Below are 17,571 nucleotides of genomic sequence, written 5' to 3' on the forward strand. Positions count from 1 at the left end.
AAAATCCTTGAGGCCAATTGTATACCTAGCAAGTGTAATAAGATAAAAGCCTCAAAATCTGCTTGAAAGTCTCCTCCAGAAAAGGAAAATACCAAATCATTCCTTGGTAACACGGAAATGATACAGGAGTTCAAAGTGACTTGTTCTTATTAAAGTTAGAGTACAGAGTAGAATACCAGGAAGCTATAAAAAACACTGCAGCTCCATCATCATTTAAGCACATGTGAAAGGTCTGAATGTTATTAGTTTATGACATGGTTCTCAAAAATCTGCTCATGACTAATTAGAAAGTGATGACTACCTATTGTAATCTGAGAATAAAACAGAAGATTTGAAAGTGTACAAAGCATTCAAAATAATAAAGTTATCTTTCTAATGTATCTTATTTAACTTTGAGTCAATGGAGAAAAATATCCAGTAAGCCATAGTATAGATAGTATGCCAATATGAAAAAACCTGTGGATGTCGTGACCAAATGAGGTTCAGGAAGCATCATGCCATGTGGTGGTTTGATTCAACAATATATGCAGATAGATGACCCCAGTGAACTTACACATCTGTGGCACGTCCATTGAGATGTTGCGGTGACAACAGTCAAGTAGAAGCCTATACAATATTACACAATTCAGTGCATCTAGAAAATGCTATAAGTAATAACAGCTTCTGGATAAAATGCATGTTCTGCTCCGTTCTGGGAAACTTTTTAGAGGAAAAATGTGTGCCACAAATTACAAAACATTATTTCATAAATGTTCATACGTAAAATTGACTTAAAATGGAGAAAACACTGTAATGTTGAATCACTAGTATTCATTTTTTTTAATTCTGTCACTACCTAATTATCAGGGGTAGAAACAAAATTTTAAAAATTTAAATCTCTATGGCCTGATAATATTGTGCATCTTTCCTTCTATGTGATGGCAACCTTGATGCACTGATCCAAGAAGCCTTGAGTAACCTGGTTAGGTGCACACACTGTCAACTTCCCTATTACACTTACATTCTTTGGGGACAGAAGTGATATGTCAGCCATTATGAGCCTGTTATACTAGGTTACCCAGTAAGTGGGCGAGGGTTCTCAGAGGGAGACGGTTGGAATACATGGAACGTTGAGAAGTCTGGAACAGCACTCGGGGCAGCACTGACCCTGGCTGTGGTTGTGACAGTGAAGGGAGTGGCAGTGAGCTAAGTAATCTCACTGGGACAGAGCCTTGTTTGGGGGGGTGGGGGTGGTAGAACACAGGGCTGATTATCTCAGGAGAATTTAACACATACTATCCCAACATTGCATTCTGTGATTGTGGCTTTTTGTTCTGGGAATTTTTTTTTCCTGAAATAACAACCAGAAGAAATTTGATGGACCTTACATGGAAGAGAACAGTGCTTCAAATAAATAATGGTAATTGCTTACTTTTACTCAGTTTTTTTCTTCCTTTTCCCACATTAAAAACCCAAGTAGAAAAAGATAAACCTCCTCCCATGAGCCCACTCCACCTCAAAAATGAGTAGTCTCACAAATGTATTTTTGAATTCCTAAAAATATGATTGCTATCAATACACTGAATTTGCAACAGAGCTAAGAATACATGAATGCCTCTAAACAATCGTAGGAAAACGGAAAAGCTTAAGGAGATGACTCTGTGGAAACCAGCTGATTGATGTGTACCTCCAGAGGCCTGGGAGTCACTGAGAGGAGACTAAATCACAAATGCACCTTGAAGCATGACCGGGGAGGAGTTGAAGGGCTTGTTGTAGTAAGCAGCCAGAGCCCCTGGCTGGGTGCCTTACTACATTAATTTTCCAAGTCCTTTGGGCGGGTCACAATTGCACTCCAACATCCTGCCTGCAAATGCTAAATAAATACAAAGTTCACGTCAGACTAGAGAACTAACGTACTAGTATCATTTAAGGAATCAGAATGCTTATTGATAATTCACATCCCAAATAACTGATGTGGGCACATGGCCCTCTGTGCAAATGTTCAGAGGGGCAGCCAAGGTGATCAAATGTTCCCTCTCTTAGGAGCAATTCCAATCAGCTTAGATTACATCTACTGTAACAGAACAGTTTTTATTTCATCTGTAGAGGGTGGGGCAAAGATTGGTCTCCACAATAAGAGACATTAAGATGATATGATATGAGCTTCATTCCTCACTGAAGAGCCATTAAGAGTTAGCAAACCCAGAGTCTTGGTGTATAGAAATCAATGACATTTGCATATGATTTTTAAAAAGAAATAAGATTTAGACAATATTGTGCAAGGGAACAGCCTCCATACATGTAGCCACTTGTTTAGCAATAATACATTCAGTTTTTCAGCTTAAACATTCTGGCACAACCTGATACAGTGATGCCTGCTACCCTCTGTTGAATTTTTAAGAGGCAGTTTGCATCTCTACAACCAGCCCAATGTATAGTATTTCATTAAATAGGCTTCAAGTGAACAACTGCCAAATCCTCAAAATTCTCTTAACTTTGCTCTGATAAGAAGTTTTATTTTTCAGGGCAGGATTTTGAGAAAATGACTTTCTTTCTTTCTTTCTTTTTTTTTTTTTTTTGGAAGAGGGTGGTTAACAAACAACTCAATGGCAAAGGGGTGTGTTCCTTACAAAGGTGTTCAGGGACTCTACCCTGAATAACACAGACACCTCATTTCCCAGAGGAGGAAATGGTTTTATAAATTTTGAGCGATCTGCCTGGCTGGTTTGCAGTCCTGGTCTGCCCCTTAGCTTTGTTAATTTCAGCAATTGAGGAGAAGGCGGGGCTGGACGCCCTGGTTGTTGTGTTTTTTTTTTTTCCTCTCTCACTTCCCTGCGGTGTTTTCAACTGCCTTCCTACAGACGTCATAGGGCCCTGGAAGAATAGTTTCTTCCTGGCGAGATTGAATGATAGTTCTCATTCACAAAGGCATGGAGTCAGATTCTGAGCAGGGGACACGACTGAAGCACACTCACAGGTAAAGCAGTGGGCCCAGCGAAGTGAAGAGCTTTGTTCCCTCGCTGACTTCTTGGCTCCCCAGAGAAGAGTGTTTTCCTGTGGTCGCCCTGAAATGGAACTTCCCTGACAGCTCCCCGGTGTTACAGCCCTTCGGGGTTTTTTTTTTCCTTTTCTTTTCTTTTCCTTTGACACTACCTGAGTCCTTTCAGAGTGCTGGAAAACTTTAAACCTGTTATTATGGATTTGCAAGAATGACAAGATCAAGTGGCTCTTTCACTGCGTTACTTTCCCTTGTGACCAGATGAAGAATAGATTCAAAATTCAGTTCCTCCCTTGGCAATGCAAACAAACAAAAAAAAATCTGTCACTTCCGAACAGCCTAGTGCTGGAGTAAATTCAGCATGAAGGAGGAAAGGACTCTTGTGTCTTAGAAGCGTCCCTATGATCCGGATGGGGGACAGGAGTTGGACTCCAGGCACTTTGGATTTCTGCAAGCAGCGCTCCTTGGATGTGGAATATATTCAAAACCGTCTTTGTGGAAGGACAGCTGAGATGTATTAATCAGAAGACTTTTCTCCTTTCTTTCTTTTTCTTTTTTTTTCTCCAAAATGAGTATTATTATGAAGCCAAGGTCCCGGTCTACAAGTTCCCTGAGGACTTCAGAGGCTGTTTGGTAATGTGCTTTTCTCTCGTGCTTCTCCCATCTTGCCTTTTCAGATTGACGTAAGACATGAGTATTTAGTAATTGCTGACGAGGTTCCAGCGTTAGCTTTGATGTTAAGGCTTTGTGAGAAAGAGCACGGTGTTGGCGACAATTTTTATTCTCTCTTTTGTGTCCCAGTTGCCAGCTCTGAAGACGGGCGCTCACATTTTTAACTCCATGTGGACTAGAGCAGTTCAGCTGGTGATCATTTTTAGAGGAAGGAAACTTTTCAGAGATGTTGGAAGTTTAGGAAATGAAAACTTGTCATTTTCACTGATTTGGTTGCTTATTTTTCATCTTCCCTGAAAGCAGATCAGAGGTTGACAGCCTTTGCTGTTGCCCTTAAAAGTAGTCCCTTCGCTTTTTAGCACAGTTGTGTTAGAGAAATTAATAATGTTATATATTTAATAAGATGACCAACTTGGATTTAACTATGTGACTAAATATATATCAAGTTGCTTATCATTCAGTCATCTTCTATGTTTTGTGTTAATAACATTTTCTGCTTTTTTTTTGTAATTTTAGTGTTTTCACCTTAATGAAAAGTATGTTCAACTTATTCTAATATTTTATTGTACTGTTTCCCTATATTGATTTGGTATGTTTATAAGCATATGGTTCTTAAGGAGTATTTTTCCAATAAAGGAACTTTTGTGTCTAAAATAGCTATCTGCAGAATACTTTCATGGCTATTTCAGAGGTTAATCCTCTTTTGTCTTAGTGGTTGTAAATAACCAAGATTACCTCTTTGAAATGGAAGTAGTCCTCCTGCGGGGGAAATAAAAGCAGCGGTTGAGGGACAGGTGGTTGGGGATCAGACGGGAGAGAAGCAGGCAGGTAAAATGTATTATGTATTTCATGAGCAGGCAAACACATGCATAAATACTCAAATTATTTCATAAGGAATTTAACACATGCTTAATGTGGTCATTATACTAGTGTTTTACAGTGGATTAGAATCAAGAATTGTCCCTTCAGTAGTATTTCTGTGAGTTTTAATAAATCATGGATATAGATTTTGTCTCATATCACTTGTGGCAACTCCTTATAAAAGAGTACCTGCAAAAACATCCTCCTTGAGTTTATTTAAAGAAAGGTACATCTACAAGTAAATTCGTGTAGCTCTTTTATGCCAAATAATAAATACAGGGAAATACTTAGAATTTTTAACTTAATTACCAAATAGTATAATTCTCTAATGTAAATGGGTAATCAAAATTTATGAAAGAAATGATTTTTATTCACTGGTGATTTCTGTCCTACCTGTGTGAAAACAGGAACTGGAACTTGAATAGATAGAATTTAACCAACTTATCCTTTTTGCCTAAACTACCAAGGGGACTTACTTCTAAATCCAGGGGTCAGTTGGCCATGAGTAGTTCACTTCAGGAGACTAGTAGCATTAACATCCTCTACTCCTCTGAGACTGTCATAGTCCATTTGTACCCACAACTCTTGTACTTTATTATTCTAAATTGTGTAAGCTATTTTCATTAATAAATCAGAGCACAATTCAAAATTTATTTTTTAAAATATTGATTTGTGAATGTGTACATCAGTACATTTAATTTGAAATATGTAGTGTTGGGATCAGAATGTTTGTTATTTGAGAAATAAATGTCTCTCTTTATGCTAATGATTCCTGGATTTAACTGTATATTACAGAAACCTTTCCTGTTATTAATCTTACACATGACCTATTAATAATATAGTGGCTTGATTATATCACTGCTGCCTCTAAATCATTTGGCCTGAGGTTGTAATTGCTGTAATTACAGTTCTACCATTTTATTATCTCTTTATCATTCAAATACTCTATTCACATTTATTTATTTATATTTATAGGTAGTAAAACCTATATAGATTATAGATTAGGAATCTAGGGGAAATACATATGTGTGTATGAACCCCCCCCCCAATTACATGGTGAAAAAACTGAGAAATTCATTACAAGTAGATGGGAAATAATGAATGTCTGGCAGCCGAAAAGGACAGAATCCCATTTTCTTGACCAAAATTCTATCTATTTGCGGGGGGGAAGATGCTACTGCCTAAAATGTAGTTGTGTGGATTTTATAAAGCAAATTTTGAACTATTACTGAATATAAAAACTTTACTCAGGTCTACAGATGCAGAGAACAAGTGTGCGAGGCTCTTTTCCCGTCAAGTGGTCGGCCACCTTTAGGGTAAACCAGCAGAAGTGGAGGCAGCAGAGACTTTCTTATTGTCATCATACTTTTCTGCTGTAAAAATGGCAAACAAGCTTTAAGCAAATACAATTTTCTGAATACCATTGCTGCTCATATCAAAAAGTGCTTGTTTTTTTGTTTTTCTTTTTTTGTTTGTTGTTTTTTTTTTTTTCTAACAAGTCTCTTCCTAAGGTTGTAAAAATTCACCCTGGCTGAGAATTCTTATTTTGGCTTCATGACCACAGTGAAAAGCATTTGATTATATAAAAATTATTAGTTTTATAACTGAGGATAAAAAAGATGTAAAGCATTAATATTTGGTGAAAATATTACTCACAGCCCCCACGTATTCCCTCCTCAACTATTCTCATTGTTTTACTTACACATCTCAAGCAGGTGTCAGTACTGGTTCTGTGCTCTGGTTCTTCATTTCACGTGTCAGCGTCTCTCGGCCTTTCTAATAACAACACTTCTAGCCTTCATTTTATGGAGTGTCTTTCATGAATGAGAACTCTGGGGAAAATTTTACATACGACATCTTATTTAGTTTTATGACAACATTGAAGGAGTTGCTAAACCCCACTGAAAGATGAGAAAATGACCCTAAGAGACGTAATGACTCGGGCAAGGCCACATCACGGCCACTAAAGGCTGGGATGAGCACCCAAGTCTACCTGCTCCAAAGACGGTGCTCTTCTTACCCCAGCATGTTGCCTCCCTCTACTGTCTGTGCCATTCGGATTTTTGGCCACTGCGAAAGTGCTCATCTTGTGACTGTATCTAAGTGCATTAAAATATTGGGTTAGATACTGGGTGATTGAAGAAGTAAGTCAGAAGTCATCGTTTCAGAGGTGTGGTTGCCTAGGAAGTCTGGGGCTGCTGCTGGATGTTGAAGGTGCCCGTTTGGAAGACTCCTGCAGTTTTCGTCCTGGGCCAGCGTGTTCTCTGCTGGTAGCAAGTAAGGTCAGCTGTTCCTGCAGAGAGAAGTAAAGAGCAAAAGGTCATCCTCTCCTGGTTTCGAACAGATCATCTTTCCAATTATGTTAGCAAGTTTAAGTTTGTTCTCTACAGGCTCTGTAAGGCTTTGTATTAGGTTTCACAGTGTTTTAAGTCAACTTTGAAAAATATTCTTAGAAGCTGTCTCAGAAGCTATTGTAAAGGGGGAAGCAGATGGCCTTTGCGTGCTTTCTGACTGTCCAGTGTGCATTGTGACTCTCTTAGATAGGATGGCTTTCAAGGCTGGTTCAGAGTGTCAACCACGTGATAAGTGTTTCAGTCCTATTACCTGAGTTTGTATCACAGCTGTTATATAATAGACTTAGAGATACATAGTGTTTAAAAGTGATTCAGATACCTTGAGAATTATTTAAAACACAGCTAGGGAAGCACAGAGTGGATTTTGAATAGTTATGCTTTTTTAAGTTGTAAATTATGAAGTTCCCTGAAAAAGCCCTTTGTCCACTCCACTTCCAATTTGCTTTGCGTCCCTGGAGAACCCACCTATTCCCTCTATAGCCAGGTTTACTCACCTGTAAAATAAAGGATGTGACCTACATCAGTGAATTTCAGACATGTTTTTTCAGTGGGGTACTTTTTACAAATAAAATGGTAATATAAATGCATATATATAAAAGATTTAAAATTATATGTATGCTTGATATATAGAGATAATTTTGTAAATATGTGTATTATGTATATAAGTTAAAATATATAAACATACATATAACAGTAAAACAGCCACTGAGTTTGCACCTCTACCCCAACCCCAAACCCAGTTTCTGTCCTTGCAGTACCTCTAAAGAACTCTAGGGCTCCAGGGGCTATTGTTCGAAAAACACTAAGCTAACAAACTCTTAAGATCCTTTCTAGTTCCACATTCTGTAGTGCTGCCCTACCACTGGAGAGTCATTTGTGTTTTCTGCATCCCTCTGTGGACTGGGATAACCTTTGCTGCTAATTAAACTTCCTGGGAAATTCACGTAACCATAGTCCAAGTACTTCTACTTTCAAGTGATGGGACAATCTCATTTCTGAGAAATCACAGAAGAATTACAATAGTTCTGGTACATTAACTTAAAAGAAAGATACATTCATTTTATTTACCTTCTTATTTTTTGCGAATTTGTTTTACATTTGTTTCGGAAGGGAACATCCTCACTCATCAAATACTGTATTCATCGCCGACATGCCAGGAATTCAGTATGGCAGTTGGTAAGGAAATGCTGAATAGGTGTTACGCTCTTCAGAAGAAAGGTGGTTTCTTTAGTCTGGGGACTTCAAAAGGGGGCCTCAGCCTGTCTTTTTTTCCTGTCGTGTCAAGGGTGAGAAGCGTTTGTAGAACGTTGCCTCCTGCATCCGCGGTGGCACTGTGCTCTCTGGGCTGCAGGCGAGTAAAACTGGCGGTTGATGTGTGTGCGGCTGCACTCGGTTTCACCTGGGGCTCCCTGGCTGGTCTGGGGCGCACGGAGGTTCGGCCAGTCGCTAAGACTTGCCTCTCAGTGCAAGTCAAAAAATAGCTCCCTTCTTTGCCCCTCTATCAGTCAGTCCAATCACAGAGGGAATTTTATTAAATCAGAAAGGAAGAGAACATAAACGTAATCATGGGGACAGGAATGACTACGCATTCCTATACCCAACCGTCACGAGCAAGATTGAGAAAAGTGGTTCCTAAGATGAAATTGAAGGGGGAAATTGTTGCTGAGGTCTTCAAGGAGATTGTCCTTAGGGGAGGATGCCTGGCAGGTCGGCCTAGGTGATCTGAGAAACAATTATTACTAGGCATACAGAATTGGTAAAGCCTGGATAAAGGCAGCAAGAAGGAGACCTGGAGGCTCTGAACTAGGCTGATGAGGAACAGAGTCATAAAGAAAGTGCAGTCTTAATTTAAACACAGCACTGGCTTTCTTTGGAGCCCCTCCAAAGTTAGATTATCTCCCTTCTCAAGAAACAAAGCAGAGGTTGAAAATATATTAGAAAGTGCATAGTAGAAGTAAGTTATCTTCTAGCCCAAAGTGCCATCAAGGGCCTGTGGGAAGGGCTGGGGTACCGCAGGGGCACAGAGACAGAGCCTGAGGGAGGCACCACTAAGTGGAACCGTGTGAAGATGACCGATGGAAGGCGATGCCTGTGATAGGTCTCGGTTCTCAAAATGCTTCGCGTGTGGTCAGGTTTGGCCTAACCGAGGCTCTTTCAAATTTTTCGAAAGAACAGAATAGGGAGAATCCCAGAACATATGGATGTAGTTTCTTATATAGCAGGAGAAATATAATTTACCTGTAGTTATTATCAATTCTCAGCCTTCTAATGGTTTGAGAATTAGATGGTTTGAGAGAGCCAATGGTTTGACTCTCCCAGGAGCATCCTGAGTGATGGGTAAGGATGTGAATGGGGGAGGCTAAGGTAAACTGCTCTTCAGAATTTAAAGAAAAAAGTAAGGGAAAGATTGTAGGAAAGGGCAGAAAAAGTGTGGCTGGAGAAGATCAGAGGGCAGGTCAGTATGGCAGAGCTCCAGCCCACTTTGAATCAGACACCCACCATCCAGCACCCTACTCTGTTTAATCACATTGCCACCTTCTGGGCGAAGGTAGAAGACATCTCCCCCCTTTCATCTCAGCCCTGAGAACTTCTGTCGGAGGATTAGGGGAGTCCACTGCAAGTCCTTCCCTTTCTCTCTACTACATAGGAGGGAAAACAAAAAAATTAGAAAATTAGAGGTTGGATGTAAAATGTATACACACCAGGACTGCTGTTTCCAAAGCTTCCTTACAGGAAACAGCCCCGATGCTTTTACAGCCCTTGCAGTTAAGGCGTTTTGTTTGTATCTAATACTAATCTCCCTTGTTTAAATTTTAACCCATTTCTTTTTAGTTATCAGTAGATACAGGGATAGGTGATTCAGTAGATAAGAAGGTTCTCCTTTATAACATTTGAAAGCTGCTGGTAAGTGACTTCATGGTCTTTCTTCTTTCCTAGTACACAATATGGATTTTGAATTATAGACAGCACCAGTGTGACTTGTTAAAGGAAATATTTCATAAAACGTAGTTTCAACATGTAATTGTTCTCAGACTTTATACAGAAGAGTACTCCCATTGTACCTAACTCTCCTTCCTGTTTAAAATACATCCCGGATGAGGAATTCAGCTCCTTTCAATTTATATGCATGACGCATATTCAGATGTATATGAAATGTAGAAAATATTTCTATCACCTATGATTTCATTCCATTGCAATGTGGCACAGACTTTTGTGTGTCAAAGAATTTATATGACAGATACTGTTTTAGTTAGGATAAATTATTGCAAAATGTGTTCACTTTTAACCAGTGGCATTCTAGTCATTGCCGTAATATTTCCTCTGATACTACAACTTTGTCAGAGAACATTAAGTAACTGATTAGCATCTGGACCACCAGCTGGCTAGGACAGCAGCTCCTAGGTGTATTGTGATAGTCTGCATAATAACCATTGGAATGGTGATAGCTACAATAGTTTGAGCATCTACTCTTTGTTAGACATTGGACTTGGTTCTTGACACTGTTAAGCTCATTTTGTCCTCAAAACAACTGTATGAGGTAAAACTGAAGTCATGCAGCTTATACAACATGGTCTAAATCCCACATTTGTTATTGCTGGTATTCTTGTTTTATCTGCTTTTTTCTACTATCTAAACTTCTTGGACCATGTTTGGTTCTGCCTCATGGTATTCCAAAAACTAGTCAGCTACTTATACTTTTGCTTCCTGCTCTAGATTGTTCCAGTTTTCCTTTTAACTTTGTGCATCTCAAAAACATGTTTACTTTTTGTGTTTGTCTGTCTTCTTCCTCATGATTCTCATACAAGCCTTTGACCGTGGATCATGGAGATGTGTCAAGAAGTAGAAATCGGACTTTGACACAGCTCTGTTCCTTAGGGATCTAGCCGGTTCCTATGTTCAGTTTATTGACACTCTCTCCAGTCAGACTATAAACTGCACTCTCTTCTTCCTCTCTGGCATTTGGCCAGTGAGGAAAACCATAAAATTTTTGAACTGAACGGGACCACAGGGAAGAACCTATAATCTAATTCTCCCCACACTTAGCCCCATTTTGGAAATTTAAAAAAAAATAGTTGTGCTAGTCTTTAAGATTCCTTGGTCAAGCAGGGTCAAGAAAAATTGTTAGACACAATGCCAGTGCTTATGTGGCAAAATGTTTTGTTGGGGAAATAGTTTGCTAAAAAATAAAAAATGAAGTTTGATATCAGAGAGCCAAACCTCAGGCTGTCAGGCAAATGCATAAAAGCAGTTCTGTTATAATTTGTGTGAGACTTTAATGTAATTCTTAAATTTGTGCCTGAGAAGTTAACTAATACCATGATAATTCTGTCATTTTTTGAGCATTCTCAAAAACTGGAATTGGAACAGTATGCAAAGAAGTGTGAGGGTGACACCTTCACTGTCTCCTGAAGGACATTCAAGACATCGTTTTCACCGAAGTCCTCTTGCAGACAACTGAGCTCTGATGGTTAAACGTTAGGAAGTCCCACAGTTAATTAAGTAGCTGAAATTTGTGTCCTGAAATTCTAACCTTGCTCCTTCCTATTCTTCCAATATAGCTTTCAACAGAAATGAAAGTAATGGCAACTGCTGTTTACTGAGTGTTTACTATGTGGCAGGCCGCAGGCCGTGCATTTGACAAGAATTATCCCATTAGGTCCTCCTCACAAAGCTTGTGAGGTGCCCATTAGTAATATCCCTCCCTCATCACACAGTTGAAGGAACTGAGGCCTCCTGTCGTGAACTAACTTACCTAAGGTTGCACGGCAAATAAGATAATTTCATGTATTCATGTACTTTTAAAAATTATAAAATGTTACCTTTAGCTGTGATATACATGTTAATATGTCAAATGAGTTAATGAGCACTTATGAGTGCTCAGGGAATGTTAGCTTCTATTACACATTTTTAAGTTTGTGTGTTAGTGGGACTTTTCAAATAATCAAGAACTATAAACGTGAAAACTGATTTAATCTTTAAAGCCTTTTCTGCCATAACACAGTCTTCTTGGACACATCTCAGAACTGAGCATTTATACAAAGTTAAGTATTCTGGATAAATCCCATTAACACTGTGATTCAAAGAAGACACACTTCTGTTCAGGTGGGCCAAAGAAGTAAACCACACATAGAGATGGTGGCAGAATAAGGAGCAGTCAATTCAAAGCTAAAATGCCTCTTATTGACTTCAAAATTGATCAGAATCCCCTAGAGAAACAGTCCTAGGGGATTCATCTCAGGGTTTCATCTGAGAGGGCCTGGGGCTTGGACATTGTCCCTGGGTACATCTGGGTAAAGATTTTCTGCACATCACCTTCCTACTTGGGGCTGGCTGGTGGTTCGGTTTTGCTGTGTCTCACGCTAGACCTTGCCTTTGTCTCCAGAACTGCTGCTCCTCTAGTCCTAACGTGCATTCTTGGTTGTGTGATTCACAGATCGTTATCTCCACAGCTGAGTCTCATTCTCCCCACCAGGCCCCAGACTGGGTAGGACTCCTGTTTAGTGTGCCCTGCCATTCCAGGCAAAAAAGATGAGATCTGGTTAGATCCATTCCTATGGCCTGGAGCATTGCTTCAGGACTAGCTGTAAAGCACAGAGGCTTGAAATGTAGAGAAAGCAGCAGCTTAGTGACAGCAATTAGCATTTTATAGTCTCTGGTATACTTATTTTATTATGAGTAGTTACCCATAAAAAATGTGTTGAAAACATTGCTTTGTTGTAATTAACAACTGTACATTAGGTTAAAAGGTGTGTTTGAGGGTGGAGTTAGGAAAAAATCAGACCACTATAGATTCTGCTTGGAAAAAAATATTCCCAATTATTTATCTGAGTCCTGCTGTAAAAATTGAGCCTAATTGTATATGAAGCAATAAGTGTTTCTATGGTAATATAAAACACCCAAAATCAAACCTGCTACTTGCGAGCATGCCTTTATAGAGGTGTTGTTATAATTAGGAAATTACTTTACAAACGTTTCCCAGATACACACGTTAAATTTCTCCATAATTCTGAGGTCTTTCTCATGTAAATAATAAAAGAGTTGGGCTGGGTTTATTTTTGCACCCTTGTTCCCAGCGTAGTGCCTATTTCACCATCTGTATGCAGCATCTGTCTATTGCATGAAGAAGAACAGTGAGTTGCTCTACATTATAAAGAAAGTGTTACAATTTCTTTTTGTTTTTAGCTTTCTTCTAATAGATGGCTCTGTGCTAGGGAGTTTGCTGGGTGAGTGGCAGAGACAGAATCTGCAGTCCATGCATGAAAAGGAGATATAACATATCTGGGAGGATTTTTGCCTGGTTCCTGTGGCTTTCACCCTCACTCCACCACCTCCACTGGTAATTCTGGTCTCCATACTTCTCCCCATACTTCCATGTGTCTCGCATGCTAGAACCCACACTACCCAGTACTCCTCAACATTTTCTCCTTGTCCAAGCAGCTCAACTCAGTTCCATCAACTCGGTTCCATGTAATGCATGGTGCATTTAGAAATGCTAATGTTTGTTGCATATGTTAATCACCCAGCTAATATGGTGGGCCCTCTAACTCTGTCAATGGAGTGATTATTATTATGTGTAGTGAGAGACCTGTTGGAGCTAAGTACTAAGACCGCCACTTCAAGCTCACTCCAGCTTCATCAAGAGCATTTCGAAGCCCAACATTTTTGTCACATCTGGTAAATTTCATAGCTGGGATGCTGAATCAAAGAGTCAATCAAGTTTGCCCTAAGGCCTTAACAAAGGGAGTTGACCTCTGACCTCTCCAAGTCAGGATTAGCATTCCTGTTTATATTGTGAGCTTTCCCCATTGTTAAGTTTAGCTTTTAGCATTACCACACTCCAGACTTAAATATTTTGGGATGCTAAAAAATTAAGCTCCAGTCCTTAATAATATAAGAATTGATTTGTTTTTAGTGTCATTCAAATTATTTTCTAGCCATTTGACCATTGAATCAAATCCTGTACCTTAATATGTACAGTCCTTAACCAAGAGGTTCTTTATTTTCTGCTTCTCTATTAGTTGCAAAAGTAAAGGTGCATTTTTCATTGCTTCATTTAACAATGTTCATTAAACCGGTTCTGCCCAGGCACCCTGCTGGCTGTTAGAGAGACAATGATGAAATACACACTCTTCACCTTCATAAAATTTCCAATCTAGTGACTCTCTAAAATATTTCTGTGAGACAGAGGATTTCTAGTTTTACATGCTACTATATTCCTGTGAGATATATATATATATATATATATATATATATATAAAACTTTCATGGCAAGAAAGTACATTTATAGTTTTAAAAAAGTGTCTTTATTTTTCAGTTGCTTTCAGAAATCCAGTGGTGAACAGAATAATTTAAGAACCTCACTACTTGAATTTAGGGTGGGATAATAAGAAATAAATATAGACTATTTGATTATTTTTTAGACCAAAATATTTTCCCTGGGCTAGACAGATATTTTCATTCCAAATAAATTATTTATTTAATCATTTCCTAATAAGGCTGCGTCAGTCAAATTAAATATTTACTTATTTTTTAAATATTCTATTTATTTTATTTTTAGATAGAGGGGAAGGAAGGGAGAGAGGGAGATAAACACCAATGTGTGGTTGAGTCTTGCACACCCCCCATTGGGGACCCCGCTCACAACCCAGGCATGTCACCTGACAGGGAATCGAACCCTCGACCCTGTGGTTCACAGTCTGGCACTCAATCCACTGAGCCACACCAGCCAGGGCCCAAATTAAATATTTAAATTTATTATATTTAAACAAACCTCAAAAACAACAGATCCTTTTTTATTTAGATGAATTTAGCCTTTAATTTTTTAAGTATAAAATATATGAACTAGGACACTTTTTATGTATTTATAGGAAGGGAACATCAGAAAAATACCTGAAAAGAAGTGAATTTTAAATAAAAATAACTCAAAATTAATACTTGACTTAATTTAACTTCCTGCTAAAATGCTTAACTTTATAGATAATCTTCAGGATACTTTAATTCCTAATCAAATTTTGGAAAGTGCTTGATGGCTCTGTTTCAGTAATTACAGAAACAAACTCTTTATTTCCACCAATAACTGCTGCTGGCTTGTTTGCCAGCTCTCTAAATATACTCATTTTACTATTACCATGATTGAGTACAGTCTAATCTCTTTATTTTATTAATACTTTGAAAATGTTAATACTCTGTGCATGAATATCGATGTGTGTAAACTGTCTGGATGACATATCCAAAGTGTTATCAATACCTCGGTAATGAGATTTTATGGGGTTTATTTTGGGGGGGGTGTTTTTTTACCTTTTGACTCCCTTCACCCATTTCTCCCATCCCCTACCCTCTGCCTCTGGCAACCACTAATTTGTTTTCTGTATCTATGAACTTGATTTTTTTGTCATTGTTTCTTTGGCTTTTGTTTGCTTGTTATTTAGTTCTCACATGTAAGATCAAACAGTATCCATCTTTCTCTGACTTATTTCACTTAGCATAATGCCCTCAAGGTCCATCCATGCTGTTGCAAATGGCAAGATTTCATTTTTTATGGCTAAATAACGTTCCTCTGTATGTGTCTGTATCACTATCACAGTTTCTTTATCCATTCATCCACTGATGTACACTTAGGTTATTTTCATACTTGGCCATTGTGAATAATGCTGCAGCCAGTGTGCAAGGGTGTTCTTCACTCCTCACCAACACCGGGTAGTTCTTGTCCTTTGATAATAACCATTCTGACACGTGTGAGGTAATATCTCGTTGTGGTGTGGATTTGAATTTCCTTGATGATTAATGATATTGAGCATCTTTTTATGTTCCCGTCGGCCATCCGTATGTCTTCTTTGGGAAAAACGTCTATTCAGATCTTTTTTAATTGGGTTGCTTGTTTTACTAATGAGTTTTATGAGTTCTTAATATATTTTTGACATTAACTTATGAGATATATGCTTTGCAAATATTGCTCTTCAATAGAGTGCCTTTTAATTTTGTTGATAAGTTTTTAGGGGTTTTTGTTTTGCTTTTTGCTGTGCAAAAGCTTTTTAGTATGATATACTTTTGTTTCTTTTGGGTTTTGGTGTCAGATTCAAAATATCATTGTCAAAACCTATGTCAGGTAGCTTACCACCTTTGTTTTCTGCTAGGAATTTTATGGTTTCAGGTTGTGCAGCTAAGTTTTCAGTCTATTTTGAGTTCATTTTTGTGTATGGTGTAAAATAGTGCCATCCTTTTGCATGTGGCTGTGCAGTTTTTCCAACACTGTTCTTTCTCAAGACTTCAAGATTGCTTTGGTTACTTGGGGTTTTGGGTGGCCCCATACAAATTTTAGGATTATTTGTTCTATTTCTTTGAAAAATGCTATTGAAATTTTGATGGGGATTGCACTGAATCTGTAAAGTCCTTTGGCTAATATGGACATTTTAACTATAGATTCTTTTAACCCATGAGCACAGTATATCTTTCCATATATTTGTGTCTTATTCAATTTCTGTCATTAATTTCTTGTAGTTTTCAATATATGGGTCTTTCAACTCCTTGGTTAAATGTATCCATAGTTTTGTTTTTTTTTTTTTGGTGCAATTGTAAATGGGGTTGTTTTCTTTATTTCTCTTTCTGGTAGTCTGTTCTTAGTCTTTAGAAATGCAACAAACTTTTACATTTGAGCTTGTATTTTGCAAGTACTTACAACTTTTTAATTTATTAGTTCTAACAGTTTTTTGATGGAATGTTTAGGGTTTTCTCTATATAATATGTCATCTGCAAATAGAAAGAAAGGAAGTTTTGCTTCTTTCTTTCCAATTTGGATGTCCCATTTCTTTTTCTTGTCTGGTTGTTCTGGTTATGTCTTCCAATACTACATTGAATAAAATTGCCAGAGTGGGCATCCTTGTCTTGACCTTAGAGGAAAAGCATCATGCATATGCCGTGGTTATACATGCATTACTTTACGTAAGACGGTTTCATCCCATAGGGATCTAATAGAAGCTTTTGAAAGAACTGTTAAAGACCAGATTCCATGTAAAGGATCAGAAGAATGGCATTCATGTGCCATTGTAGGTCAGTGTAAAGGATTTGCCCCCAAGGATTACAACTGTTACATAAGACGACCACGGAACAGTGGAAAGCCTGTTTGCCAAAAAAAATTGTGAAATTATTGTCAGACTTGCACGATGAACCACATTATTACGTGATTCCCAGTCACACATCTAGACAACTGGCATTTTGTGCATTTATAATGGCTTCAATTCTATACTACTAGTTTCAAGCTCAGTCCAACTTCAGAACACACCCCGTTTGGCATAACCTGCCTCTTTAGTACACATCTCAGCCAACTCCTTAAGCAACTTTTATAAACATTAGCCAGTAGTCAGAACATGATTTTGTTTATGAACTTTACAAAATGTATTTATAAGATTTTAAGTAAATTTTAAATTAATTTTTTACTTGAAATTCCCCTTTCTCCCAGCTTTATACCCTTAGTCATTTCCTCTTAAGTAAACTAGCTTTTGAAGTTTTTTCCACTTTGGTATCTATTCTGTTGGAGATTTGACTTTGTAAACTCTTGGTAATTTCATATGTAAAGCACAGCATTTCATTCTTTTCAATTCTACACATGTCATTTCTTAATAGTTAAAAATTACCTGAATTTCTAATACATGAATAAAAGTTTTAGATCATTTATTTCAGTAAACTAGATAATGTGCTCAAAGCATCACA

The 17,571-nt window shown here is 38.0% G+C and overlaps 1 protein-coding gene across 7 annotated transcripts in view; it reads left to right on the forward strand.

Annotated features, from left to right (window-relative positions):
* The window catches only part of PDE4D (phosphodiesterase 4D), a 1,296,708-nt gene that overhangs the window by 1,033,896 nt on the left and 245,241 nt on the right, over window positions 1-17,571 (forward strand). Inside the window, exon 1 of one of the 7 annotated variants that reach the window (XM_045847960.1) lies at window positions 2,829-3,610. The exons of the other annotated variants lie outside the window; for them this stretch is intronic. Coding sequence (XP_045703916.1) covers window positions 3,546-3,610 — 65 coding nt within the window. The 5' untranslated portion in view covers window positions 2,829-3,545. Of the gene's footprint in view, window positions 1-2,828; window positions 3,611-17,571 lie in introns of those variants that run through there. 7 annotated transcript variants of the gene reach the window in all.

The sequence above is a fragment of the Phyllostomus hastatus genome, unplaced genomic scaffold (genome assembly GCF_019186645.2).
Source record: "Phyllostomus hastatus isolate PE091 unplaced genomic scaffold, TTU_PhHast_1.1 phas_contig_58, whole genome shotgun sequence".
Lineage (NCBI taxonomy): Eukaryota > Metazoa > Chordata > Mammalia > Chiroptera > Phyllostomidae > Phyllostomus > Phyllostomus hastatus.